The 26,645-nt window shown below is 51.9% G+C and overlaps 1 protein-coding gene across 5 annotated transcripts in view; it reads left to right on the top strand.

Annotated features, from left to right (window-relative positions):
* Positions 1–26,645, top strand: part of LOC123952790 (DAB2 interacting protein) — a 186,478-nt gene that overhangs the window by 69,716 nt on the left and 90,117 nt on the right. For 4 of the 5 annotated variants that reach the window (XM_046022291.1, XM_046022290.1, XM_046022292.1 and 1 more), the window contains exon 2: positions 14,586–14,689. In XM_046022291.1, the coding sequence (XP_045878247.1) occupies positions 14,586–14,689 (104 nt within the window). Of the gene's footprint in view, positions 1–14,585; positions 14,690–14,785; positions 14,805–26,645 lie in introns of those variants that run through there. The other variant, XM_046022296.1, reaches the window with a different exon arrangement.

The following is a 26,645-nucleotide window of genomic DNA, read 5'->3' as shown; positions in this document are numbered from 1 at the left end:
AATTGTCAGTATCTGTTCCTCCAAAGCCTGAGGGATTAATTACACCTTTATTAGGGCTGATCTAGAAATAAAATGTGATGCCTATGGGGATTGGAACCATCTAGACGGTTCCTTGCCATCCCTTCCCCCAGAGGCTGCTACAAGTGTCACTTGTACTTGTTCAGAGCAGCAGAGCTTTAATGAGCCACCTACTGTTTGCACGCCCTGTGCCAGGGGCTGCCGTGGAAGATAGAGCCAGTCTCTAACCTCAGGGAGCTGAGCCTGGGGGAAGGTCTCCTGGAATCAGGTTAGCAGACGGTGTGACTGGAAGGTTGGTCAGGGCCTTGAACGGTGAGCCAAGAGGTTGGCACTCACCCTAGCAAGCCTCAGGGAATCAAAGGAAAGGTTTTGAAAATAATGGTAATTATGAAAATGACTTCCGGCCTGCCAGGGGCTCTGCTAAGTCCTTTCAGTGTACCATTTTATTAAATCCTCATTCTCTCTGGTACCCTGATCTGCTTCATTTTACAGATGGGAAAACTGAGTCTGTGATGGGTTCAGTACCTGCTCAGCATGACCCAGCTGTGGAGGGGCAGAGATCAGGGTGTTTAACCCTCACGTTTCTTACCAGAGCTGTGATTGGGAATATGCTTTTTAGCAGCCAGAAAGCTAGGTCGGTGTGATACAGGGAGAGGATTGGGGGAGAGTGGGTATCCGTGAACAGAGGTGACAGTGTTGGCTGTCCCGAAGGAGGAGGCAGTGGGTCTGAGCTGGGAGAGGGTGAGAAGGACCAGATCGGTTTGGGGGAGTGAGGGAGGAGGTTTCCCGAAGGACTCAGATGTGATGCTGGGTTCAGAGGCCCAGGAAGGAGGTCATTCGTGCTTCCTGGAGAATTCAGAGGGAGGCCAGTCCAGTCGGTGCGGTCTAGGGAAGCAGAGGGCAGGTTGAGAGAAACTGACAAGGTTGGGGGAGGTGGTACAGGGAATGCCATTCCCATCTGAGGAGCAGTGCTGGACAGACGGCCCACATTTTCTCCCTGACCGACAGCAAAATAAGAAAAGTAAGACCAGTGCAGTGAGCCGCCCACGACGTCCGTTTCGATGTAATCCATCTTCCCAACGTTTCTTTAGTCTGAGATGATGGTTTTTGGCCTCTTCTGGGGGTTAGAACGTTCCTTTTATGAGATGCAAGGGGTGGTAATTGTTTTAACATTCTATTTGGCAAGACAAGAGGTCAGAGGTCCTATTTACTGTGCCCGTTTCCATATTATGCTACCGCGTTGTTTTTATGGATGAAAATTGAATGGGTTCCCGAAATTCCAAATTGACGGGAACCTGGCACTCAGGAGAGAGAGGTCCCGCAAGAAGGTGGTGGCATATGGCCTTTGGAAAGATCTAGGTGAGCTGAGCCCTTGGAGTGGGTTGGGGAGCCAGCAGAGCAAGTAAGAAAATCACCTTTAATCCCAGCACCCAGTGATAAAGCTCTGGGAGCATGTAGGGGTTCCTTCCAGGTCTTTTCTTGTTCTTGAATTTTTTTTTTCTGTTCTTGAATTTAAAAAAAAAATTCTAAAATATTTGGAAGTATAGAAAGTGTGAGAAACAAAATCGCAGACACTCATGCTCTCGCTTCTCAGATGTAACAAATGGTAAATGATCCTATTTGCTTCTCCTTCCTTCTCTTTTGTTTCTCTCTCTCTCTCTTTTTTTCCCCCAGAAATAAAATGATTCAGGTATAACAGGGGCCAGGAAAGTACAGGCCGCAGGCCAAACCCAGCCCACCCCCTGTTTGTGTACAATCTGGGCGCGAGGAATAGCTTTTTTTCCATGGTGGACACAAAAATCAAAAAAGGAGTGATTTTGTTTTTGTTTTTTAAAGATTTTATTTATTTATTTATTTGACAGACAGAGATCACAAGTAGGCAGAGAGGCAGGCAGAGAGGGAGAGAGGAGGAAGCAGGCTCGCTGCTGAGCAGAGAGCCCAATGTGGGGCTTGATCCCAGAACCTTGAGATCATGACCTGAGTGGAAGGCAGAGGCTTTAACCCACTGAGCCACCCAGGTGCCTCGGAGTGATGTTTTATAATGTGAACAGTCTGTGAAATTCACGTTTCTGTGTCCCTAAGTAGAGTTTACTGGAACACACAGCCATGCTTATTCATGTATGTATTGTCTGTGGCCTTTTTCAGGCTACTTTGAAAGAAGTTGAGTAGTCAGAGAAGCCTTAAATATTTGCTCACTGGCCCTTTTAGGGGAAAAATTTGCTGACTGGCTAAAGCGACCTGTCCTGTCCCCAGGGAGAGCCGGCCTCCTGAAGGCTGGGTGTGTCCTGCCCACCTGTGCTTTTATGCTTTTCCTACATATGCAAAGGCTTCAAAGTGCATAATATGGCATTGTTTCAGACAAGGGGTGGATGTGGAGAAGCTGTACCTGTGCCTGCACTGTGGGACTGCCTTCTCTTCCCGCACTCAGCAGCACAGTAAAAATGGCCGCCCTCTGTGGGCCCCAGGCTGGGCCCTGCAGCCATGGAGAAAAGGGCTGCAGAGGGAAATGCAGGAATAGAAACCCTGCACACCCAAGTTCCTAAAAATCCTCAGAGAGCAAAGGGGGAAAGAGACTTGGGGACAAGAGGAGACTTCAGGCCAGTTCATGAGTCCTCGGAGTGAGCAAGAAATCCAGAGTTTTCTGGAAGGCTGGGAATTCCTTGAAAGCGAGGTGTACAGGGGTGAGGGATAGAAGCGTAAATTATCAAGGCAGTTGTGGAGGGGCTCCAGGAGACGGGCCTCAAGAAGAGCCGGTGACAGTGTCTTCAGTTGCTGGCAAGTTTGTAGGACTTCCCTTGGATGGCTGCTGAGGCCAGCCAGGGGGCCAGGGGGCAGACCCCCGCACTCTGCTTTCTGAGAGGCCCCTCCCGGGATCTAAGTGAGGGGAGCGCATGTCCTTGACTCTTCCCTCCAGCTCCCGAGTGCCAGCAGCCTGACCCCTCCATGGCCCCTCTGGAGAGTGGCTGTGCCCCGCACCAAATGCTCTGGGTGGGTGGTGATGGGTGCCCTAGCCAGGCCCATCTCCCAGCAGACCCACCCCCAGGAACAGTGGGTAACCTCCCCTGACTCTGAACCACATCTTGAACTTAACGTCAACTTGAACTCTGATCCCAATTCTATTTGAGAGACAATGGGTTATCACAGTTCTGGGTCTCAGGACACCTTCCTTCCCCACACCCAGCATCATGGGAACAAAATGTGATACCAAGCGAGGCCTCCCTCTTTGTGCCTTGTTGCTGGGGCTGCAAGAGGACCTGGAAATGGAGAGAGAGGCCAAGGGCAGGGAGGAAACTCAGCTTCCTGGTTGACTTGGACCCGTTGTCCTCTCCCTGCTCTGTGTGTGGACGTTCCCACCGTGGGGCAACCCTTAGGTTCACAGATGACAGGTCCGAATTCTGCCTTCTGCATTCCTAGACGTGTAGTCAGGGTTCTGAACCTGTTTCTTCCTGTTAGAATTGTTTCCTACTTTGGGAAACAGCCTTAGGATAAAAATACAGATACATGGCACGGTCACCATCCCCAGATCTGTTTCTCTACATTTCCTGATGGTCCATTTTTTGTTACATACAGATATCCAGTGCTAGTGCTATTTGTTGAAATAACTATCCTTTGCACCATCAATTTACTTTTTCATTTTCCCCCCCAAATCAATTGACCATCTATGTGGGGTACTGTTTCTGCATGCTCTTCTGTTCCATTGATCTATGTCCTAATGCTAATACTAAACGGTCTTGATTACTTTAGCTCTATTTCAAGACTATAAACTATGCCCTGAAACCAGGTAATGTAAGTCTCCCAACCTGTTTCTTCTTACTCTAGATCGTCTGGTTCTTTTGAGTCTTTTGCCTAGCCACCTAAATTTAAAATTGAGTTTGTCATTGTCTTCAGAAAGCCTGCTAGCATTTTGATTGGGATCGCATTAAATTTGGAGATGGGTTTGGGAGAAATCCATCTTAACAACATCGAGTCTTCCCAATCCTTGAACATGGTATATCTCTTCTTCATTTATTTAGATTTTTTTTTTTTTTTACAAAGTCTCTCAGTGACATATTTTTAGCTATTAGTCTTGTACCTCCTTTATTAAAAGTAGTTTTGATGCTCTTTGTTAATTACCACGCAGGGTGGGACTATTACCCTACTTGTAAGCTAAGAGCCTAGCCTGGTAGTTTCATGGGTGTTGGCAGAAGATAGGAGACCCCAGGGTCAGAGACATGAAGCTGGAGCTCCATGACTACATTGGTCCCCTTTCCCCTCAAGTTCCTAGGGTAGTCACAGATGGTCTGTTCTAGAACATAAAATGATCACTCCCTTGTGTTTCCAAATTACAGCTTCATGTCCCTGACAGAATCTGATATATAATCTAGGGGGTCAGCTGTTCTGTAGGCTAAAAATTGCACAAAGAACTGGAATTCAGTTTGCTTTAAGCATTAAACCGTTAAGTTAGAACCTGGGAGATCATTTAGGATTTGAATTCCAAGTTGTCAAGTACCGAAAGGTAAAGGGAGTTTTTCAAGTTATATGTAAACATCAATAGATACACACTTAAAGCTTTATGCCCCTTTTAATTTGTTGGGGGAAAAAAATGAAGGCTGTTATGTCATATAGCCCTGTACTAATTTAATAATACGATTCTTAAATGTGCAGAACCTTAAGTCCTGAGGTCAAATTTTGGGGAAAAAAGAAATAGCTTGTATTTTCTGAATGAAATGAAAAATAGGATGAATCTAATAATACATCAGAATATTTAGGTTTGGATAATCACGATTCCCTCTGGAGTGCTATCATTAGAACTTATATACCCTAGAGAAGTATGATTGATGTAAATAGTATCTGTACTGAGGATAAATACACAGAGTGCTGAGTACGAAGAGATGAAACGTTCTCCAGGCACAGATGTGAAAACATCTCTAAGTTATATTGCGAAATAACCAGCAAATGTACCCTATGTGCTTGTGGTTTTCAGGTCTGTGGCTATCACGTGTGTCCTCTGATACCAGGTGCATTGTGGAGAGAGAAAGAGGCTTAGGTTATACGCGGTGATGAACACTGTCTTTCTAGAAGGAAGCTTGACTTCTTTTTTAAAGCAGCTGTAAGTGAGAGATGGGAGACCTTGAGCGTCCCCTGTCTGCATCAGCTGACGGTCTGACGGCGCTATCCCTCTATCTTTACTTTAATGTAATTAGAGTCCGTTGTGCTTTTATCAGGGGCTGTATGGGTTTCCTGTTGCTACTGTAACAAATGACCATAAATTCGGTGTCTTAACACAACACAGATTTATTATTTTACAGTTCTGGAGGTCAAGAGTCTGAAACCTGTGTCCCTGGGCTAGAATCAAGGTGTCAGCAGACACTATTCCTCGTGGAGGCTCCAGGGGAGGGTCAGTCTCCTGGACTTTCCCGGCTTCTAGAAGTCTTTGACCCATGGCCCCCGCCCCCCTTGCTCCCTTCACCACAGCACCAGCTCTGCCTTCTCGAACCCTCCTGTCTCCTTCTCAGGATTACATTGGGCCCACCAGGTCATCCAATGTAAACTCCCCATCTCAGGGCTCTTGATTTCATCTCGTCTGCAAAGTCTCTTTCACCACACAGGTGACCTCTACAGAGGTTCGAGGGATTGAGACCTGGGCTCTTTGGGGCCCATTATTCTGCCTACCGCCGGTGGGTAAGGCTTAGTCATCTCTAAGGAACATCTGTCCCCCTTCTCCCAAAGACAGATGACCAAAAATTGAACTGGAAAAAGTGCCCAGTGGGAGACAGGAGACCTACCAACTTATCAGTGCAATATTTTGGCAAACTCACTATTTAGCTCACTGTTACGAGCAGATAATAAGAGTACGGATGTGCTTCATTAACGCACACAAAGATAGACACAGAGCCATCATAGTTGGACTGCTGCGTCTGGAAAGTTCTAACAGTGTGAAGATTCCATGGCCTGTTGCCATGGTGATTTTACCTTTGGCTCTTCCTGCTGTTTACCTGGCCACTCCCGTGGTGGGGGTGGGCAAGGGGGATGGCGGGGACCAGTCTTTTGGCCCTCCAGGATCGGGGGCTATGTTCCCTCATCTACCGATTTGTTCCTAGGTCCACTTTTTGAACTTTTCCTGATTCACTCTCTGTAGCCATCTGGTAATTTGGGCCGCCATTTCTGATTTATTGGTTTCATTTTCTGACTTGTTTTTTTTTTTCCTCCTCCTTTCCTATGTGTTCAGGGAGCACAATTCATGCTGAATTCTCATACCACCTATTTATATTATAATTTTTCTGTTAGTTTTTGGATGTCTCAATTATTCTTTGTTCAGTAAATAGTGTGGTCATCTGTGTCCACCCCTAGCCCATCCCCTCCTTCAACGAGGACGTCTGATGATAAATGTTTCGAGAACTATTGATGATTTTTTTTTCTATATGAGTTTGTGCACACACACACACAACAGAAGGTAAAACAGCGTATCGGTTTAATCACATAGACAACAAATGTACTTCAGCCTAAGGCATCTAGGGTAAGCCTGTGTGGTGAAGGTTATATTTCTGGGCCTCTTACCTCTAGATTGCTAACTCCTCTATTAGGTAACACGGGATACCAATCCATTTCTGCAGTTAGTTTCTTGGGATGGAAAATCTCAATTATTTACACACAGATATGATTCCATGTATTTCAAATAGGCTGTTTATTACTTTTCCATTTTGAAATCATCACGGATATATAAGCAGTTGCAAAAAGAGTACAGGGAGGTCTGCCTGTACCCTTCACCTGGTTTCTCTGATAGTTATGTCTCAACGTGACTATTTTATGATACCCTCCAGCATCGATGCCCTCCAGCTGTAAACCCACGGGGAGCACGCCTCTAGTTAGACAGGGTGAATTTATTTTTTATTATGCCAGCGAGGGAGAATATACACCACCGAGAACCACAGGACATCTCAGTCTTCATAAATATGGTAGAAAAAATACCTGCTATAGGATTTGGGCTTTGATGGGGGTGTTTTAGGGGGAAGCCTAAGGAAGTGAGGTTCACTCTAGCTTGGCTGCTATTAGAATGTGGGGTGATTTTATGATGAGGGATCTCCACACGTGTCTTTAGGGAGAGGAGGCAAGCACGAAGATAAAGCTGTCATTGTAGGGAAGCAGCAGTCAGTCATTTCAGCCAAGGCAGGAGGGTGTTTGGTATTTTGTGCATGGCACAGTGACTTGACTTTGGCCACTTGCTTAGGCAAAATTATGACATGGCCTTGTTTTGTTTCACTTTAACCCGGTAAACTTGTCTGAGGCTGGTATCCTAGAAGTTTCTGTATGTCCAAAAGGAGAATAACATGGCATGTCTGTTACGCCGGGTTGGATTCTGGGTGCCACGGGCTGCTGTCATTCACTCCTTTCCCTCCTTTTCTGCAACCTGGTACCTGTGTATGTATGATTCCGTGCCTTTTTTTAAAAAAAAGATTATGTATATATTAGAGAGAGAGAGTGACAGCAAGAGAGGGAACGCAAGCAGGGGGAGTGGGAGGGGAGAAGCAGGCTTCCCGCTGAGCAGGGAGCCCCATATGGGGCTCAATCCCAGGATCCTAGGATCATGACTTGAGCTAAAGGCAGGTGCTTAGTGATGGAGCCACCTAGGTGCCCCAGTTCTGTGCCATTTTATCACGTAACCACCACCACCGTCAAGACACAAGACTCTATGAATACCAAGAGCTCTTGTGCGGCCCCTTTATAGCCACACCCACCGGACATGCCCCACCCCTCACCACCATCCCTAACCCCTGGCAATCGCTATTCTGTTTTCCATCTCTAGAACTTTGTCACTTTAAGAATACCATATCAATGGAATCATACTCCAGGTGGCCTTTTGCTACTTGCTTCCCCCCCCCCATAATGCCCTTGAGATCCACCCAAGTTGTGGAAATCAATCAATAGTGCATTCTTTTTTTTATTGTTGTGTAGATTTCATAGTATGTGTGTTTATTTCCTGTTGCTGCCACAGCAAATGAAAATTTAGCAGCTTAGTTTTATCTGACTGGCTTAGTCAGAAGAGCATATGACTCTTAATCTCAGGGTCGTGAGTTCAAGCCCCACGTTGACTGCAGAGCTTCCTTAAAAAGAAAAATAAATAAACTTAAAAAAATTGAACAGCTCAAGCAACACAGAGCTGCCATTGGACAGTTCTGTAGGTCGGAAGTCTGCCATGGGTCATGGGTCTTATAGCACTAAAATTGAGATGTTAACAGGTTGAGTTCTTTTCGGAAGGCTCTCGGGAAAAATCCATTTCATTGGCTTAACTCTGTTCCCTGTGGTTGTAGGACTGAGATCCCCTTTTCTTGCTGGCTGTTAGGGGAAGCATGTTCCCAGTTTCAAGATAGAAGTCACCCACATTTCTTGGTTTGCGTTCTCTTCTTTAGTCGTTCCTTTCGTGCTTAGAATGTCTCCTGCCTCTTCCATCATTGTACCCTTCTGCTTTCTCTTCCTCATTTAAGACTATTTCCCCTGGATAATGCAGGATAAACGCCCATCTCCTTACCCTTGATCCTGTCCGCAAAGTCCCCATGTAAAGTAACGTATTCACAGGCTCTGGACATTAGGAAGAAGTGTGGGCTTCTTTGGGGGGCTATTTTCCGCCTCTCACACTGTGGATGGACCACAGTTTCACCAATCACCTATTGAAGGACATTTTGACTGTTTCTGGTTTTTGGCTATTATGCATGTTATGAACATTGGTACAAAAATGTGCAAAAGTGGATTATGCTCCATTTCCTTGGATGGCATACTTTTTTTCACTCAACACCATGTTTCTGGGTGTGCTTCATGTGGATCTTACAGAACCAGGTCCTTCGTAGTGTCACTGTGTGCCACGTGAACCGAGCCCCCTTAATCATACCTTCTTCCTGGCTCTGTCGTATCCCACCAAATGACTGCCCTGGGGTGGGATCATCTATTCCCCTACTGGTGGACACTTAGGTTGCTCCCAACCTTTTGCTGCTACAACCAGTGTGGCAGGAGACATCTGTGGGCAGATCTCCTTGTGCAAGGATGAAGCAGTTCTAGATTGGATGTGGAGGGAGGGAGTTCTGGTCCTAGAGCGTGTGCGTGAGTCAGTTTCCGCTAGCTCTTGTCTAACTGTTCTTCAGACCCGATCCACTCCACCAGCGGCGATGAAAGAGTACCGTACGTCCCTGTCAACATTCGGGGTCACTGTTCTTTTTTATTTTTGCGTGTCTGAATGGTGTGAAATGGTATCTGGTAGTTTTAATTTGCATTTTCCTGGTCACCGTTGAAGTCCAGCACACACATATTCCCCTGTCTCCTGTCTCTTTTTTCTATACTCGTGCTGACTTCTTTTCTCCTGACACCAATATTAGAGGTTGCTGCCTTTCCCTGTTTTTAAGCATTAAGATCTGGGCAGTGCGACCCGACAACTGAAATTTGGTGTCTTGTCTGAAATTACAGGATGTTCCTCAGGCCTCCGTGTTTCCATGGGAACAAGTAACAGTCATCCTTCATGATTAGGTGGTATCCATGGCAACCAAGCCAGCAGCATTTGAATGAAACCGATTTTATTTTATTTATTTTTTGCAAACACATCAAGGTTAAAATGCATTTCTCTGGCTGTGGCTTCCAGGAATGGGAAGACAGCCTGGCTTTCCTGGTAAATGGAGATTCTCTTGACCTTGTGGTGGAAAGGAGGTTGAGGATCCGCTTGTCCTATGGCCTGCTTTTGCAGGTTGGGAGCCCTGAGGTCATGTGGAGGTCACAGTGGAAGTCTGAGCTGAGGGGAGACTCCTGGACCAGTGCTCCAAGGTCTAGGGTTGCCAGCTTCATGCTGGACAGTGTTAGGTCACTTACCCTGTCCGGGATTCTGTACCAGCTGTGTTGCTTAGACCTTTGGGGAGCACAGGGCCTGAGCCTCCCAGTGTCTGCTTCCCCAGATTAAAAAAAATGTCTCCTAAATCAAAAGTCAGAGGCATCTATGTTTTTGTCAAGGGTCCTAATTCTGCCTAATTGTAGGGGGGCAGAAGGTCAACTTTCCATATTCTTTGCTGGTGTAAAATAGGGTTTGTTTTTTTTGTCTTTGCTTTTGTTTTGGTGGCTGAGAATGGAGATTGTCACTGCTCTAACCCTCCCTGACTAATTGGATTGCTGATAAATCAGGAGCTCAGAGAGGGAAAGGGGCTGACCTGGAGTCACACAGCAAAGGCCAGGTTGAATCCTGTCTCCTAATGACAGCCTTAAGTTCCTCCCCATGCCCCTGGCTCCAGGCAATCTCAGCCTTCTGTGGGGTCCTCGGTGTGGGTTTAGGGGGGCAGTTTTTTAAAAAAAAAAGATTTATTTATTTATTTATTTGACAGACAGAGATCACAAGTAGGCGGAGAAGCAGCCGAGAGAGAGGAGGAAGCAGGATCCCTGCTGAGCAGAGAGCCCAATGTGGGGCTTGATCCCAGAACCCTGGGATCATGACCTGAGCCAAAGGCAGAGGCTTTAACCCACTGAGCCACCCAGGCGCCCTAGGAGGGCAGTTTAAGGAGCTTCGGCACGTTCTTACTTCCTACCAGGTGGAACTTTAGAGAAAGTCATTTTTGCCCCTGCAAGCTCAGTCTCCCCATCTGGAAAATGGAACTGACCACAGCTGTCCAAGTTGTTATGTGGGGACTATTTGAATGGATCCAGAACGTGCCTTCTTAGTGGGGAGTGATACTGTCCAAAGTGGGGGAAAAATTGGTTCTTGGAAGGGAGGGGGCAAAAAAGTTCTCACTCTTTTTCTGTATGAAGCCCAGTATACGTAGATACATAAAGATAGCTACTGGAAATGTGGTGTTAAAGTTTTATGGGGGGAGAGGAGAACTAGGGAAAAAAATGTCTAAAAAGATCCTTCAGGAGAAATGGTAATGAAGAGAAGGTAGAGAGATGCTGGCTCCGAACTCAGTGGTCCACGAGGTTTTTAACTTGGGGTTTTGAGCCTGTGGCGGGCTTGGGAAAGCCGTTTGGGGTGAGGGATCGAGAGAGCCTGGCCTGGGCCAGCCCAGACCCTGCCCCCGAGGACCGCGTGTACGACATGGCTTCTTTCCTGGCCTGACCTCCCCATCCCTCTATAAGTGGGGGCTGGGGCTTGGGCAGCTGGGATCCCGCCTGGAGCATCAGTCAGGGTCCAGCAAGAAGCAGATGGCACTTACGCTAGGATGGTTGGAAGTGTGGGCGGGCATGGGGACTCATGAAGGGAGCGCAGGACCCCAGAGCTCGTGATACCGAGGCTTAGGGAGGGGAGGTGAGCAAGAGCTCAGGGCTCATCTTGATAGTACCTGGGGCCGTCAGTGGAGGGAGGCAGCCAGCCAGCCTGGGCCACTCTCCCTCCCCTGACCTCCCTGCCAGGGACTCCCTCCTCCCTGGCCTAACCCCATAAAAGTTGGGGGGCCCAGAAGCTCGGTGGGTGGGTCCCCTGGAGCAGAAGGCAGGGTGGAGAAGAGTGGAGAATGGAGCTGGGCCCAGTGGAAGCTACCTGGAAAGGTACAAAAGTCCCCTTCAGTGTCCTCTGGAGGGCAGGGCCCTGCCCTGGGCGTGGGCCGGGAGGCTTGAGAGGTCAGGCAGAACTGGCCACTCTCTGCAGGAGGGAGAGCCAACTCCTGTCCTGTCCTGTCCTGTCCTGCAGCCCTCGGCTGCATTTCTACCTTCTGACAGGGAGGGGGCATGGCCAAGGCTTCTGAAATGAAGTTTAAGGTTATTTCGGGAGCACCTGAGAGAGTCTTTGCTCTAGACCTATTGGGTTAGGGACTAACGGACAAGTTCCTTTCCTCTGCGCTCAGCTTTCTCATCTGTAAAATGGGTGGTTGGTTCAAGCAAGCCCTGAGAACCTCCTGGCCCAGGAGGCAAGAGGCGGTATTCTGTCCAGGTTGTTGGGGACATCACTCTCAGAAGGGAGGCAGCCTTGTTGGGCTCCTTGAGCCCTACAGGGGACTCTGTGCATGTCTTGCTTGGAGCCACGATGGCCCACCTGCCCAGGAGGGGGCCGTGGAGCTATAGCTGTGTGTGTGTGTGTGTGTGTGTGTGTGTGTGTGTGTGTGTGTGTTGGGGAGGGAGGGACGTTCCTGAGGGGCTTCTGGAGGCTGACCACAGTGCCTCACGTGTGGTAGGACATAGCAGTTAAGGTGGACACGCAGGTGCAGGTGATGGGGGGGAGGTGCTCGGGGGGGAGGTGAAGGTAGACTGGGGAGCACAAGAGATTTCCTAGGGAAACCTCCAGAAAGAGTGGGTGTCTCCTAGAGTATGACTGACTGGGACCATGGAAGAGGGAGGAAGGTTCTCAGCAGGAAGCACCACGAGTGAGACACTGAGGCCCTCAGAGATTGTGGTCACTGGGCTGAGGAGGAACCGAGAGGAGGAAACTTTCTTGGAGGAGGGGGCCCCGGGCTGGCTGGTGCACGTCTGGGCCTGGTATCGACCCTTGCCTTAGGTCTGTCTGGTGGTCAGCAGTGCTCAGACCCGTCCCCGTGGGTGGCTCACCTCCCCCAGGCCCAGGGTGGCATTGCCTGCTGGGTCATCGGCCAGGGCTTGGTACTGGCGCCCTTCCTTGGGGGCTCAACTCTGGCTTCCACACATCTGAAGACCCCTGCCCAATCTGGCTGCAATGAGGGAAGGGACCGGAAGGTGTAGACATTGTCCCCAGTAGCCCCTTCTCCCTTCTGGAAAAGCCTGCTCCTCGCTGTCATCTGTCCTGTGTATGTGCACATGCCCACCTGTCCTCATGTGGACACGTCCCTGGGGATGAGTCTGTGTGGGTACGTACATGCATTGATGTTTCCGTGCGCGTGTGTGGAGTGAGAGTGCACCCGATGGTGCCTGTGTGTGCGTGCAAACCAGGGGAATCTCCGCCCTGTCCTTATTCTTCCTTGTGAACCAACAGGCCTTTCCCCGAGCACCCCCACATGCCAGGCTCCACGCAGGTCACTGGGGACATGGAGGTACAGGCAGATCGGGCATGGGCCTTAGGAGTTCCACGGCCAAGCAGAGGGGGGACACACACAGACACACAGACGCATGCACTGGGTGCAACGTGAGAACATAGATTGGCCTGGCCTGGCTGTTGCTGTAGGAACCAGAAGGGGTCCCACAGTGAGGTGCACAAGGGTCTCCAAGGGTCTCCTCTGGGGCCTGCAGGATGGGATGAGCCAGAGTCCCCTGTGGGGGTCCCAGCCAGAGCCCTGGGAAAGAGGCACCTGGAGCTGAGCATGGCGAGCCTGGTGTGGGGAACAGCCAGCTGGGAAAGTGGATGCCTTGCACTGAACCTGGGAGGTTTTGAACAGACATGCTCACGTCATGGCCATAAGTTTTAAATGAGCCATCACCATTTAAAAATTAGAGTATTTTACATTTAAAAAAACTCAGATTTCCAGCTTCTCTTGCATTGTGGGAAGCTGTGGCTGCCCTGGGCCCCCTGTGGCGACGCTGAACAAGCAGGAGGCTGCTACCCTTGATCCTGGAAACTGCCAGCCCTGCACTGCCATCAAGTGTAAGGCCGCTGGAAAAGAAGGTCTGAATTGGAAGCCAGAGATCACGGATTCTCGTGTTTGTAGGGACTACTTGTTTACCTCCAGTAACAGGCAGCTCCTTATGTCACAAGATATATGATTTGAAGTGAAGGTTTTAGGAGACCTTTAAAAAAAAAGGCGGGGGGGAGGATGCCTGGGTGGTTCAGTCAGTTGGGCGTCTGCCTTCAGCTTGGATCATGATCTCAGGGTCCTGGGATTGAGCCCCGAGTCTGGCTCTTTGCTCAGCGGGGAGTCTGCTTCCCCCTCTTTCTCTCCCTCTGTGCTCTCCCTTGCTTTCTCTCGAATAAAGAAATAAAATCTTTAAAAAAAAAAACAAAACTGGGATACATATACATATTACATAAAAGTTGCCATTTTAATCATTTTTAAGTGTACAATTTAATGGCATTAAGCATATTCATCTGCTGTATATTATGTGTTGTGAGACCATCAGCACTGTTGGTCTGTTTCCCTCTCTTTCCCATCACTCCAAACAGAAACTCTTATCATTAAGTCATACCCTCTGCCCTCAGCCTCCGGTCACCTCTAGTCCGCTTTCCATCTCTAGGAGTTTGCCTAAGACGTGTTTTGTGTAAGTGGACTCAGTATAGTATTTGTGTGCGGCTTTTGTTACTCAGCTTGTTATCAAGGTTTGTCCATATTGCGGCGTGTATCAGAACTCTTGTTCCTTTTGATGCTGGAGCCACATTCCGTGGTACGGACCTCCCACACTACATCCATTCACCTGTGGATGCATGATTGGTTTGCTTCTGCCTTTGGCTGTTAGGAATAACACTGTTCTGCACATTTGTATACAAGTCTGCGTATGTGTCTGTGTCCCTGTTTTCAAGGCTTTGAGTATATATCCGGGAGTGGAATTCCTGGGTCACGCAGTCATTCTGTCTTTCACTTTCCGGGGGAGCCGCCGAACTGTTTTCCATAGTGACTATACCATTTTATGGGGACCACTTGTCTGCTATCCTGGCCAGGATGGGGAATGACAGGAGGGCCTCACTGGGTGGCCTTGAATGTCCATCCTCACCCTCTCTCTCCCTCTGTTGACAGAGTCGCCCCAGGAAAGGCCAGGCTCCCGGCGCAGTCTGCCCGGCAGCCTGTCAGAGAAGAGCCCCAGCATGGAGCCCTCGGCCGCTACACCGTTCCGGGTCACGGTAACTATCTCTGCGTCACCATCGCCACCTGGCCTGGGGTGCTGCTCTGCGACCCCGCGGGCCCCCTTCCTGGAGCCTCACGGACCGGGAGAGCATCCAGCCTCCCTCGTTCTAGGTATCCGATTGCTCAGCTGCTCCCACTCTCGGTGGCTCAGCCTGCGGGCCACGTGGGGGTCCCATCCTGTGAGGGAGGGGGCAGACACAGAGGACAGACAGCCCTGCATCTGTGGGACCCGGAGCAAGCTGGCCGGGGGAGAGAGAGAGAGAGTCGTGTGAGACCAGATAAACACAGCCTCTCCTGTGCACGCGCGCACCATGCTTTCTCGACTCTTAGGATGGTTTTCATTTTTACATGGGAATATCTCCCTCATGTTACAGCCTGCGGTGTGTCACAATTTCATTGCTGTGTTTTTTTCTTTCTTGGAGAGACATAAAAGAATGCTGTATCTTAAAACTGATGATGTCTTGAAATTGACAAAACACAACTTACATACTTTAGCTGTTGATTCTCATAGGCCCACCGGCACGCACCTTTTTCTCACAAACCTGAACAACTTTGCAGAGACGGAACGCGGTGACCCTTGATGTCTGACTCTCTGTGTCCTTGCCCAGCACGTACGGTTTCACATGCCTTTTCCTCCCCGTTCAGCATGTTACCATGTGTTCCTCTGTCCGGAGCTCCGTCAGCCCCTGGAGGAGGAGTAGAACGGGAAGAATAGAAGCCGCGGCCTCTTCTCCCGAGGGCTCGTGGTCTGTAGCCGAGCTGGATGTTTGATCGTGAGCTCATCCGTCCATTCATTCAGCAGTTTTATGGCCTGCCAGCTGTGTGCCAGGCCCCATTTTTTTTTAACGATTTTATTTATTTGTTAGAGAGGGAGAGAGAGAGAGTGCACAAGCAGGCAGGGTGGCAGGCAGAGGCAGAGAGAGAAGCAGGCTTCCCACCGAGCAAGGAGCCCGATGTGGGACTTGATCCCGGGACCCTGGGATCATGACCTGGGCTGAAGGCAGCAGCTTAACCCACTGAGCTGTCCAGGCGTCCTGCCAGTCCCCATTTTTGGGAGTGGGGCACAGTGGGAGGAGCTGGCCACGAGAGCACCAGGTAGACAAAGTTCTGGAATTTATGGGCTCACATTCTGATGTTCAGGTTATGTGCTGTGATGAAAAGCATGCTGCTGTGATAGAGGAAAACAGGAGGGCTTCCTGGAGGTGGTGTGGTCGAGAGGTGGTATTTGTGCTGAGGCCCAGTGGATGAGGAGCCAGTCCTACAGGGAGCAGCGGGAAGAGGGTTTTGGGTGGAGGGACCAGAGAGGGCACAGGCCCGGCTGTCACGGTGTGTGTTATTAGGGTTCCAGGTGAGTTAAGAATGACTAGCTATTCCTTGTGCATTGGGAAGGGTGTCCCCCAGAAGCGGACTTTTTTTTTTTTTTTTAAGATTTTATTTATTTATTTGAGAGCGAGAGAGAGCATGAGATGGGGGAGGGTCAACGGGAGAAGCAGGCTCTCTGATAAGCAGGGAGCTCAATGCGGAATTCAATCCCTGGACTCCAGGATCATTACCTGAGCTGAAGGCAGTCGCTTAACCAACTGAGCCACCCAGGCACCCCAGAGGCTGACTTTTGAGCTGCGTCTTGAAGGGTCAGTGGAATTTGGATAGTCAGGGACAGTGAGAGAGGGAGTTCCAGGTAGGGGGAACAGCAGTTGCAAAGGCACAGAGGCACACGAGAAATGGATGTGTTTGTGGGCGGGCAAATTTTTGGTGGGACTGGAGTTGAGGGGTGTGGAGGACAGGGTGGGGGGTGAGGCTGGGAAGCTGGGCGGAGTCTGGCTTAGGTAGAGAGTCAAGTGCCAGGCTAAGGGATGGGTCTGTCCCCAGGGCAACTGATTCTCCCACCTGTCTGTGTGCCATAGAAATGTTTGCAAAATATGTTCCTAGGCCCCCCTCAAGATCTCAGAGCAGGGGACCAGGGACAGAACCTGGATACCTGCATTTTCACAAGCGCCCCCAAGTGGTGGTTGAGAGCTTCAGGCTCTGAATCAACTTTGGGCGGCAAGGAGAAAAGGGAAGCCTAGGAGGAGAGTGCGTTCAGGGTCCCTCCCCTGGGTATGGCGGGGTGGGGGGTGGGGGCCCTTGGGAGAGGGTCTCCAGCTGCAGGGAGGGCCAGGATGCTGACACCTGGGTAACCGTGACTCCGGTCAACTGCAGCTGAGGCCGAGTCCTGCCTTCCCCAGGCCCTTGGGGGCCACAGCCACTGGGGCCGAGCCTTCAGGGGCCTGAGGGAACAATGACTAATAATAATGTGGCCACCTGCCCTGTGTTTCCAGTTTCACATTTGTGATCTCTTTTAATCCTCAAGAGCCCTGAAGCTGACACTTTGATCAACCCATTTCACAGTCAAGAAAATTGAGGCTCAGAGAGGGGAAGTCACTCAGCCAAGCCCCAGATGCTAATAAATGATCGAGCCAAGATTGGGACCCAGCCTGTCTGACGGCAGACTGCGAGCGTGCTGTGAGGAGGAGAGCTGTTTCCCCCGCGCCCTCCCGGAGTCTCTCAGTGTGGCCTTTTCCCCTTGTCCCCTTGTTTGGCTGCTCTGATAGAGGTATCATCCCACCTTGACGTGGCTGTCACTCGCAGCTCTTTAACTGTCGGGTAGCCTTGTCATCTTCCTTGCAGTGGCCTCTTCGCTCTGTGTCCTAGTGCGGAGCCCACACGTGGGCAGAGCCAGCCCCAACCCTCTGAGCCCCCAGGCCCAGGAGTCACCGTCCCGCCTGCTCTGCCGGGCTCTGCAGGCCGGGAGACATGGTCCCTTGCCAACTTCCCTACTTCTCACAGCAGCCCCGAGGGGAGGGACCACGAGCAGCTCCATTGCACAGATGAGGGGACTGAGGTTGAGGGACGGGAAGTTGTTTGCCCCTTGTCACACCGCTCCGAGGGAAGGAGCCAGGCACGGATGCCAGTACTGTTGGATGCTCGCATGTTGTGTCCTTCTCTGTGCACTGTCCTCTTCTGCGTGTGGCAGTTAAGGAAAGGGATGTGAGTTTCTTTCTTTTTTTTTTTTTTTTTAAGATTTATTTATTTATTAGAGAGAGCATGCACGTGAGCAGTGGGGAGGGACAGAGGGAGAGGGAGACAGAGGGAGAGAGAATTTCAAGTACACTCCACGCTGAGAGCAGAGCCTGAAATGGGGCTTGATCCCACAACCCTGAGATCATGATCTGAGCCAAAAATCAAGAGTCGGACGCTTAACCGACTGAACCACCAGGCGCCGCAAGGGGTATGAGTTTCTATCCTGGGTTGGTGCTCACAGTTCGGAAGTGGTGGAGAGCTCAGAGGTAGGGATCTGTGTTCAAATCCTGGCTCTTCTGTGACCTCGTCAGTCACTCAGCCTCTCTGACCTTTGTGTCCTTATCAGTCAACTGTGGAATGTCCACCCTTTCTAGAAGGACTGTGGACCTTCGTGAGCCCTGGCGCGTACAAGCCCAGGTCTGACCCACAGTAGACACTTAATACAAAAAATCCACCACTGTCTTTGGAATTGTGTTTCCCTCTTTGGCTTTAGAACAGTACAGATCTAGGGAGGGTCAGGGTGGAAAACAGAGGACAGGGTATTTGGGGGCGGGTGGGCAGTGTGCCTGGCTTGGGTGTTGGGGACACTCTTCCTCCCAGACCCTGTGAAGGGCCCAAAGCCCACCCTCTCCCTCTGCCCCAGCTTACACTTGCTCACAGGCGCCCCCACAAGCCACATCCCTCGTGCTTGGCTGACTGCTGCTCTGTGCAGCCCCCCGAGGGAACTCGGGGAACATGGTTTTGCCTGGGGAAGCTACACAGGATATGTTTGAATAACTGGTGTCTTCGCTGCCATCTGAAACTCGGATGGCAGATGTCACCGTCTCTTTGTAGAAGTGCCCCTTTGCAACCAGTAGTTTAATGAAGAAGCAACATGTTGTGTTGTATATCGTCTTGACTTCCTCCATGAAGACTAGAGCCTGGGAGGACCTGGGCTTGTGCAAGCTCACCGTCCAGCTGGGAGTGGGCCACTAGGACCGCACGGCGATGGGGGGGCTCGTGTGTGCCCTGAGGGCTGTGGAGGACCCCGGATGAGGGTAGGATGGGAAAGGAAACTGGAAGTAGGTGACCAAATGAACCTCCTGCCCATCTCGGGCTGTCAGCTCTTGGGCTCCAAAGAGATGCTGAGGCCAAGATTCAAACCCAGATCTGTTTTTCTCTGGACCGGTAGGGAATCCTGGAAAGGAGAGAGGGGCAGAGAGGGCGGGCAGGCAGCAAGCTGGGGGGGCCCGTATCGGCACAGACTGTCAGGCGGAGTCCAGAGGCTCTGCATGGGCCCATCTCCCTTCCCGAAGCCCAGGCACCCTTAGCGTAGCAGTGTGCTGCCCCCGTCACCCGCCACCCCATGTTGGGAAGTGATGGTTTGATTTGGGGGGAAGGCAGTGGTGACGGTTCCTGGTCTCCCCACAGGTCCCCTCAGCCCACCACCTTCCCCAGACCCAACTTCCCCTGGTGTAGGCTGGGTCCTTCCCCTCTCCCTCCTCCGCCCCCACCCCCTCCCTTCGACCTTGAGGAGAGCTGGCAGGGCTGGGGTGTGGGAGGTGGCAGAGACTCTGGGAAACTTGACAGCCAATTGATTCCTCCTCGGGAAGTTGAAAGTGGAGAATCGTGTTTGAAGGTTTAGCTGAAATTAGGTCTCAGGGCTATTTTTTGCAAGATGGAGAAGGAGAAGTGTCAGGGAGGGGAAGGCCCAGGGGGTTGGCGGAAGCTGCGGATAAACTCAGTGCCGGGTTGATTGCAGATGCTTCTAGAAGAGGGTCTTCATTCCTTTTAATCACCCACTTTGACTGGATGCTCATTCGTGCGCACCCTCGCTGGTCCTGGAGCTGTGATTGGAGGTGTGGCTGGGGTGCTGTGGGCACCCAGAACCAGTTGCTGTTGGCTAGGAAGGGCAGGGAAGAATTCCTAGAGGAGGCATCCTAGGGAGGCTCAGAGGTGCTGAGCTTTGAGGGACATGTAGGAGTTTGTCAGGAACAAAGGGAGAAGAGTATCCCAGTTGGGGGAGACAGAAGCCAATCAGAACAAGCCAGTGGCCCCATGGGATTAGAGTGTTGGGTGAGTTGGAGTCTTGAAGTGGCGGGGGAGGTGGCTGGGGAGGAAAGGGAGTGAGTGAAGGCTCTGGACTTACCCTGCGGGACATAGGAGCCGCCGCAGATGCTGGGTGAGAGTGGAACCAGCGGATCTCTGGGGTGTAGACTTCAGGATTCCCCAGCCGCTGGCCCCCTTCCCACTCTGGCAGCTTCTCTGCACCTTCCCCCCAGGTCAGCTGTCTTCCTGTCACACCCATAGTAAAAGGCACATGGACATAACCCTGCAGGCCTGGAAGGCACCCCTTCCACCCCACCCTGGAGGGCTGTTGGAAATGATCATGAAGCCTTCCTTGGACAGAGGAAGGACTGAAGCTCAGAGAGGGGAGGGTCCTTTCCCAAAGCCACACAGCATACCTGGGCCTGGAATTGAGCCCAGGTCTCGCCATTCCCCCCGTTCAGCGCTCTTCGGGCTTTGCTCACTCCAGCCCTCTCTCCCCTGCAGCTGAGACCTTCTCCCTGCCTCCATCAGGTTTCCTGGGAGGAGAGGCTGTGGCTCCTGCCCACTTACCAGCACACTGCCACCTCCGGGGCTGCCTCTCTGGGTCCACGAGTGCCCCTTCTCTGCGAGGGCGACTCCAGTAGGCCTTGGGTGAGGGGTGGGCAGAAAAGCCAGTCAGGGTCACAGATCAGATGAGCCAACACCGTCATTGCACATGCGGCAAAACGAAGGCCCAGAGAGGGGAGGCTTGCCCGGAATGCCTGTCGGGGCTCACTTGCTCCTCCACTCCTGGCTGTCCTTGGCCCACAGCAAATGTGCGTTCACGTGGGACACGTCTATGTCTGTGGTCCCCCAGCTGGCGTGGGGAGGTCAGCTGTGCATCCGTGGTTGCCTGTGATGGGACCGTGGTACTGGACCCTGGATCAGGGTCCCACAGATGGACGCCCCATGCCTGTCCTTGCAATATCCTGCTCCGTGGTGCCCTGTGAGCTGGTGTCCCAGCCCAGCGTCTGGCAAGTGTTCCCCAGATGAGAGGGTGGTGGGAGAGCCTTCCTCCACCCCTGCCATTCATGGAGCCTAATTGTTATTAAACTGTTCAAACGCAAAAGGAAAATTACTATCATTTTGGTCTGTGTCCACCATCCACAGGGAGAGACTCCTTTCCTGCAGCGGGAATGCAGGAGCTGGGGACATTTTACAGACAACCCAGACGCAGGAGCTGGCCAGGGCAGCCGGGGTGGAACGGGATGCTCTTCGGGTCGGGGATGTCGGACTTGGGGCTGTTTGGAACCTTCTGAACCTTGAAGTCAGGCCTGGGGCTCTGGGCGGGCTGTGGTATTTGATAGGGCTTAGAGGCTGCTGGCCCCATTAATAATGGTATCATTGCCTGACTCTGAGTCTCTGTTTCACCATCTGTAAATGGGCACAGGAGCCCCTTACCCACAGAGTGGCTGTGAGGGTCCGGTGCCTGGCAAAGGAGAGGCATTAAGCTTCCCATTCTGTCCCCCATTCTGCTGGGTGGGGCTCACTCCCGCCAGACCCCTTTCCCCAAATCCTCAGGTAGTCAGACAGACAGACTCCCACCCCACCCATCATCTGCTGCCCCAGTGCGACATTGCCTTTGGCAGAGCTTCTAGGGCTCGGCCCAGGCACCAGGAGGTGGAGGTGGGTAAAATGATACCTAAGGGGCCAGAGACCAAAATCCCAGGTCCTGAGCATGGATCTAGGGAGCCAGAGGTGTCTGTGCAGGGCCGCCTCCCACCAGTTGGGGGCAGCAGAGGGCAGCGAGTGGCTGCCTGGACAACCATGCCCAGAGGAGCTTTGGAAGTCCCAGGGGTTTGTGTGCCCCCCAGGGCCGCAGGGGCCCAGCTGAACTGAACTACTAGCCACAAAGCTCACCACCGGGTGGAGGGAAGAACTCAAATCAAGGAGCACCTATGGACAGCTGGGCCTGGCACTGGTGGCTGAGCCGACTGGACCGAGGTTGGCCGGAGAGCTGGGGGACCCAGGAAAGGGGATCCTAATTAGGGCCATTGCAGCGGGGCAAGGCCTGGGGCAAATGCAACCTTCCAGCAGGAGCACAGGCGCAGGCTGAGGCCGGCCTCCCTGAGGGCCGCTGTCTGCCAAGCTGGCCAGCAGACGCTCCACTGTGGCCATTCTTCCCCGGTTTGCAGTGTCCTGTTCCATTCTCGCCAGGACTTCGGAAGGGAGCAAGGCTGATCTTCTGGTAGAGGGGGGTGGCGGTCAGAGCCTGGGCTGAAAGTCCCACTGACGTGGGTTCGCATTCCAGCTCTGCCAGCCGCTGGCCGTTTGGACAGTGATGAAGTCCTTGCAGAGCCTGGCCCACAGGACCAGCCCAGGCTCTGCCAACCATGCTGCTGTTCTCTCCATTTTATAGATGAGAACACTGAGGCTCAGAGCGGGAAGGTGCCTTGTCCCAGGTCACATAGCGAATTGGGGACCGTGCTGGCATTAGAACCTGGGGCTCCCCATCTCGCTGCCTCATCTGGTCTTGGCCTTGCCTCCAGCCAGCGTAGCCCCCAAGGGTCAAGAGGTGTCTGTGCAGGGCCAACACACCTGGCTTGGAAGGGAACTGCTTCCCTCCTCCCCATCCTGTGGCCCCTGCAGTCTCTCTTCTGGGTGGGGGGGGCTATGGGGGGCAGGGCTCAGATGCCTTCACTCCCCCCTCCCCCCATGGTATGAAAATGAAGCAGTTGCCTCTGTCACATCAAGTGGCATTTGGGTTGGATTATAGACATAATTATCTCTGAGTCTTCGGGTGGGAATTGTTTCCAAAGCCAGGAGGCCCTCTTTGGAGGTGGCAGCAATGACATCTGTTTCCTATACAAGGCCCCACGCTGGGATGAGTTACTTATCCTGTGGAATTGCTTAAAGAATGCTTAAACCAAGCCATGATTGTCACTGCCCTGCTCTAGCATCTTAGATGGTTTGGGGGATGGGATCTGCCCCCTCCCCCCCCACTGGCACCCCCAGTCCTGTCCCAGCCTCAGGGCCTTTCTATAGGCTGGTCCTGTACTCCCTCATTTCCCTGCCTTGAGAGCTGCTTCCCTCCTCCACACTCCCCTCACTCCAGCAGGCATCCCCCCTCCCCTAGGCTTCAGAGCACAGACTGTGACTTAACCATCTACCAGACGGTGACTTTCTCAAGGGCAGCGACTGTTTCTGATTTATCTGAACCCCGGGCATTGAGACGGGGCCTCACTTGTGGTGGGCACCTGGATGGGCTTGTGCAGTGAAGGTGTGTGAGAGAGACAGAGGCAAAGAATGAATTTGGTGAGTGAGTGCAGGTTGGGGAAAAGGAGGGGAGAAGAGATCTTCTGGCTTCTGAGAGCCCCACTTGGTGTCTCTGGGGCCGAGTGGCCACTCTTCTTGGGAGGAGAGGTCAGGACAAGTCACCCAGACCACCACAGAGCCCTGGCAAGGACACCAGCCCTTGTTGTGAAATTGACCTTGACTCCGCCCCCTGGGTTCCCATGATCCCTCAGGGGCAGGACTCCTAGGTGAGGCAGCCTACAGATGGTAAATCACCCAGGAGGAGAAAGAGCCTATAAAATCCTCTCCCAAAACGGTGCATTTTGTATCCTGTAGTGAAAAGGGCTTTAAAAAGCATTGCTCACTCAGGTGGATTTACGGGCCTGCCACCGGCCTCTTGCCCCTCCCAGGCCACTAACATTTACTTGTCCCTGGGGCTGGGGCACCCTGGGGTCCTGGTCCTCCTCCGTGGCTCTTGGCGCAGGGAGAAACAGGATACCACCTCTTCCCTGCCTTGTTGCTTAGGGGCTACTCCAGGCCAGCTGTGGGCTTGGGGGCTGGCCAGAGGGAGGATCTCACTTTCCAGAAGCTCCCTGTGGCCCAGCACAGAGCTGGAGTCCCCTCCATTGACACTCTTCCTTCGTGAAAGCTGTGGTCTCCAGAAGATCCCTCCCATTTGTTGTCACCCGCAAGTGGGTCACCAGGGAGGGGAGAGATGCCATATGCCCACCCTGGGAAGGATTTAGACCTCAGCTAGACCAATCCCCTCATTGTACAGATGGGGAAAGTGAGTCACAGAGAGCCTCAGAGTGTGGTAATGGGATTATGGAAGAGCTTGGACTCTGGCACAGACTGGATTGATTCCAGCTCTGCCACTTCCTAGCTGTGTGACCCCGTGAAAGTTGCTTGACCTCTCTGAGCCTCCTTTCTCTCATCTGCACGTCGGATTGTGAGAATTAATGAGGTAAATCCTGTAAATCTCTAATTCAGCGCCTGAAGCTTAGACAGGGCTGAATAAGTACATCTGGCTTACTCTTATTAGCATGTTGGAACATCCCTCATTATTATTAATAGCAGAGCTGGGTTTTGGACTCACATTTCTTGACCCTGAACGTGGTTTTCTTGCCACTCTGCCAGGCAGCCTCTGCCGAATGTTCGCTCACGTGGAGCGTACAGAGCAGAGGACCCGGTAACTAGACACCGATGTCAGTGAGTCACCCAGGAAGACTGGTCTGGTGCTGGGACCTCAGGCAGGGCCTAGAGGGAGGCAGAGGGAGAAAGTGGAGACCCTGTGGCAGGGGCGAGGCTCCCTGATGGAGTCAGCCTCCCTGCAGCCAGGCGGTCCCCGGTGCTGGACTCCCTGCCCCGAGGTCAGAGCTGACCAAGGGCTTAAAGAGCTGATGGAGTGTTTGTAGCTGTCCAGACCTCTGGGACAGGCTGATTATGCTAAGGCAAGTGCGGGCTAGCCAGAGGATTTATGGGGCAGTGAGTCACTCTCTGACTGCTCTGGGTTATCACGTCCTTTCCGGAGACCTCAGAAATGTGTGTCCGATTTCTGTTCACTGATGCCCCTCGGTCCTGGGCACTGGCAGGTCCTGGGCACTGGCACGAGTCAGGAGAGCCTCTCTTGTCCTCATTCCCCCCTCCTACCTGCACATGCTCACCCTCTATCCGACTTGGTGTTCCCTTCCTCCTTCCTCGCAGAGTTCCTTAGGGGACCCCTAGATCTGGGTGTCCTCTGCACTGTGTGTGTGTGGAGGGAGGCAGGAAGTTAGGCTCCATGTTATCAGCCTGGGCTCAGGTGGTGGTGTGTAACTGGAGGTCAGATGGACCTGTGATCCCTCCGTCGGCCTTACAGCCTTCCTACCTCTGTGCTGTTGCCTCTGCTGTGGTTCTGTCTGGAATGTGGCTTCCCTACTCCAGATAATCTCAGCAGGATCCCCCACTGCCTCACTTTCAGTGTTTCTATTAGGCTTTCAAAAACTGCCTCCTCCAGCAAGCCCACCTGGATTGACCCTTAAAAGACTCCCCAGAGCATATTCTCACCTTTCTCCTTTCTCTTTCGTATCATAAATATTTGTTAATTAACTAAGGAAGTGTTTAGGAATACCTGCCAGGTGTCCTGCACTGGGAACCCAGGCCCCCACGGCCCCCACAATCCTGTGAGGAAGGGAGGCGTGAAATAAACACCTGTGTAAATACGACTGTGATAAGTCTGCAGAGTGACCTGGCCTAATCCGGGGGCATCTGGTAGGCTTCTGAGGAGAGACTGTGAGGAGAGACTGAGGGTGTGCAGGATCCCCTTGGCAAAGGGGGCCTCCATTCCAGGCAGTGGGAACAGCCTATGCCAAGGCCCTGTGGCAGGAGGGACTGGTAATTCTGAAAGTCCCACTGAAGACACTGGGGTTAGAGCCCAGGGGATGGATCATGAGAGGCCGTAGGGGCCTTACCAAGGAGCTAGGCTTTTATCCTCAAGCCCTGGGAGCTGTGAAAGGGGGTAGAGCTGCTCAAAGGGGGTAGAGCGCAAGATCTGATCTGCTTTTTCAAGGACCCCTCTGGATGCCCTTGGAGAATGGACAGGGAAAGGGAGGCAAGACTGGAGATAGCAAAGCAGCAAAGAGGCTCCTGGGAGTGTCTAGGAAGGGCCAGTCCACCTCTCCGGCTGGACATTGGGATCCTTGCAGGCGGAAAGTCCCTTCCAGGACTCAGCACATGGGGAGGCCCAGGGAATACACCCTGAACGAGACTTGACCAGCAGTCTTCCCCATCAAAAGTGATTTGTGTTCCACAGTTAGCTTTGGTAAACTCCTGCCCTCTGTTTCCTTCTGGCTAAGGGCAGGGCTGTCCCCTGCTGGTCAAAGTCCAAGCAATAAAAACCATGACAATGACCATGATGATGATAGCAGCTAACATTTACCAAGTGCCCGGAAATGGGCTAAGTTCTTCACATGCATGATCTCATGGACTTGTGACAACAACCTTGAGGTGGTTACCGTTGTCCTCATTCTACAGAAATTGAAACAGACTCGGATGGTTAGGTCACTGGCCTGGGGCCCATAGCCATGAAGCGGTGGAACCCTTTGCTACCATGCCTCCTGGGGGGGGGGGAGGGAGGTGAAAAGTATTTGCATTTTACCTGCGCATTCCTGGAGTTTTAGGCATGGTGATGGCAGAAGGAGAAATGTTTGGGGCAGGGGTCTCCGGCTCTGGGTAGGGCTGGGCCCCGAGGGACAATGTGCTGGGCTACAGGACTCCCAAGAAAGCACATGTTCAGGGAGCTAGGAAGGCCAGTTTTCAGGGTGTGAGAGAAGCAAATAGGATGTCCTGGGATTCTGGAACAAAGTAAGGTCCCTCACAGGGATCAGGGGAACTATGGTAGCAACAGCATTTTCTGCCCTTGGACCTGACATTTGACTCCTAGCTCTTTTTTTTTTTTTTTTTTTGACTCCTAGCTCTTTGAACCTGGTTCTTTGGGCCACTTTCCCTTCCTACTGTGGCTGTGAACATGAACACAGATCAGGGCTGGTGTTTGGCCTGTGTGTCATTCTGTGTGTGTCTGGTAACAGCTGAGTATGTGTGAGTATTTTTATC

Source organism: Meles meles, chromosome 11 (genome assembly GCF_922984935.1).
Source record: "Meles meles chromosome 11, mMelMel3.1 paternal haplotype, whole genome shotgun sequence".
Classification (NCBI taxonomy): domain Eukaryota; kingdom Metazoa; phylum Chordata; class Mammalia; order Carnivora; family Mustelidae; genus Meles; species Meles meles.
This window is presented reverse-complemented; position numbering and strand designations above follow the sequence as displayed.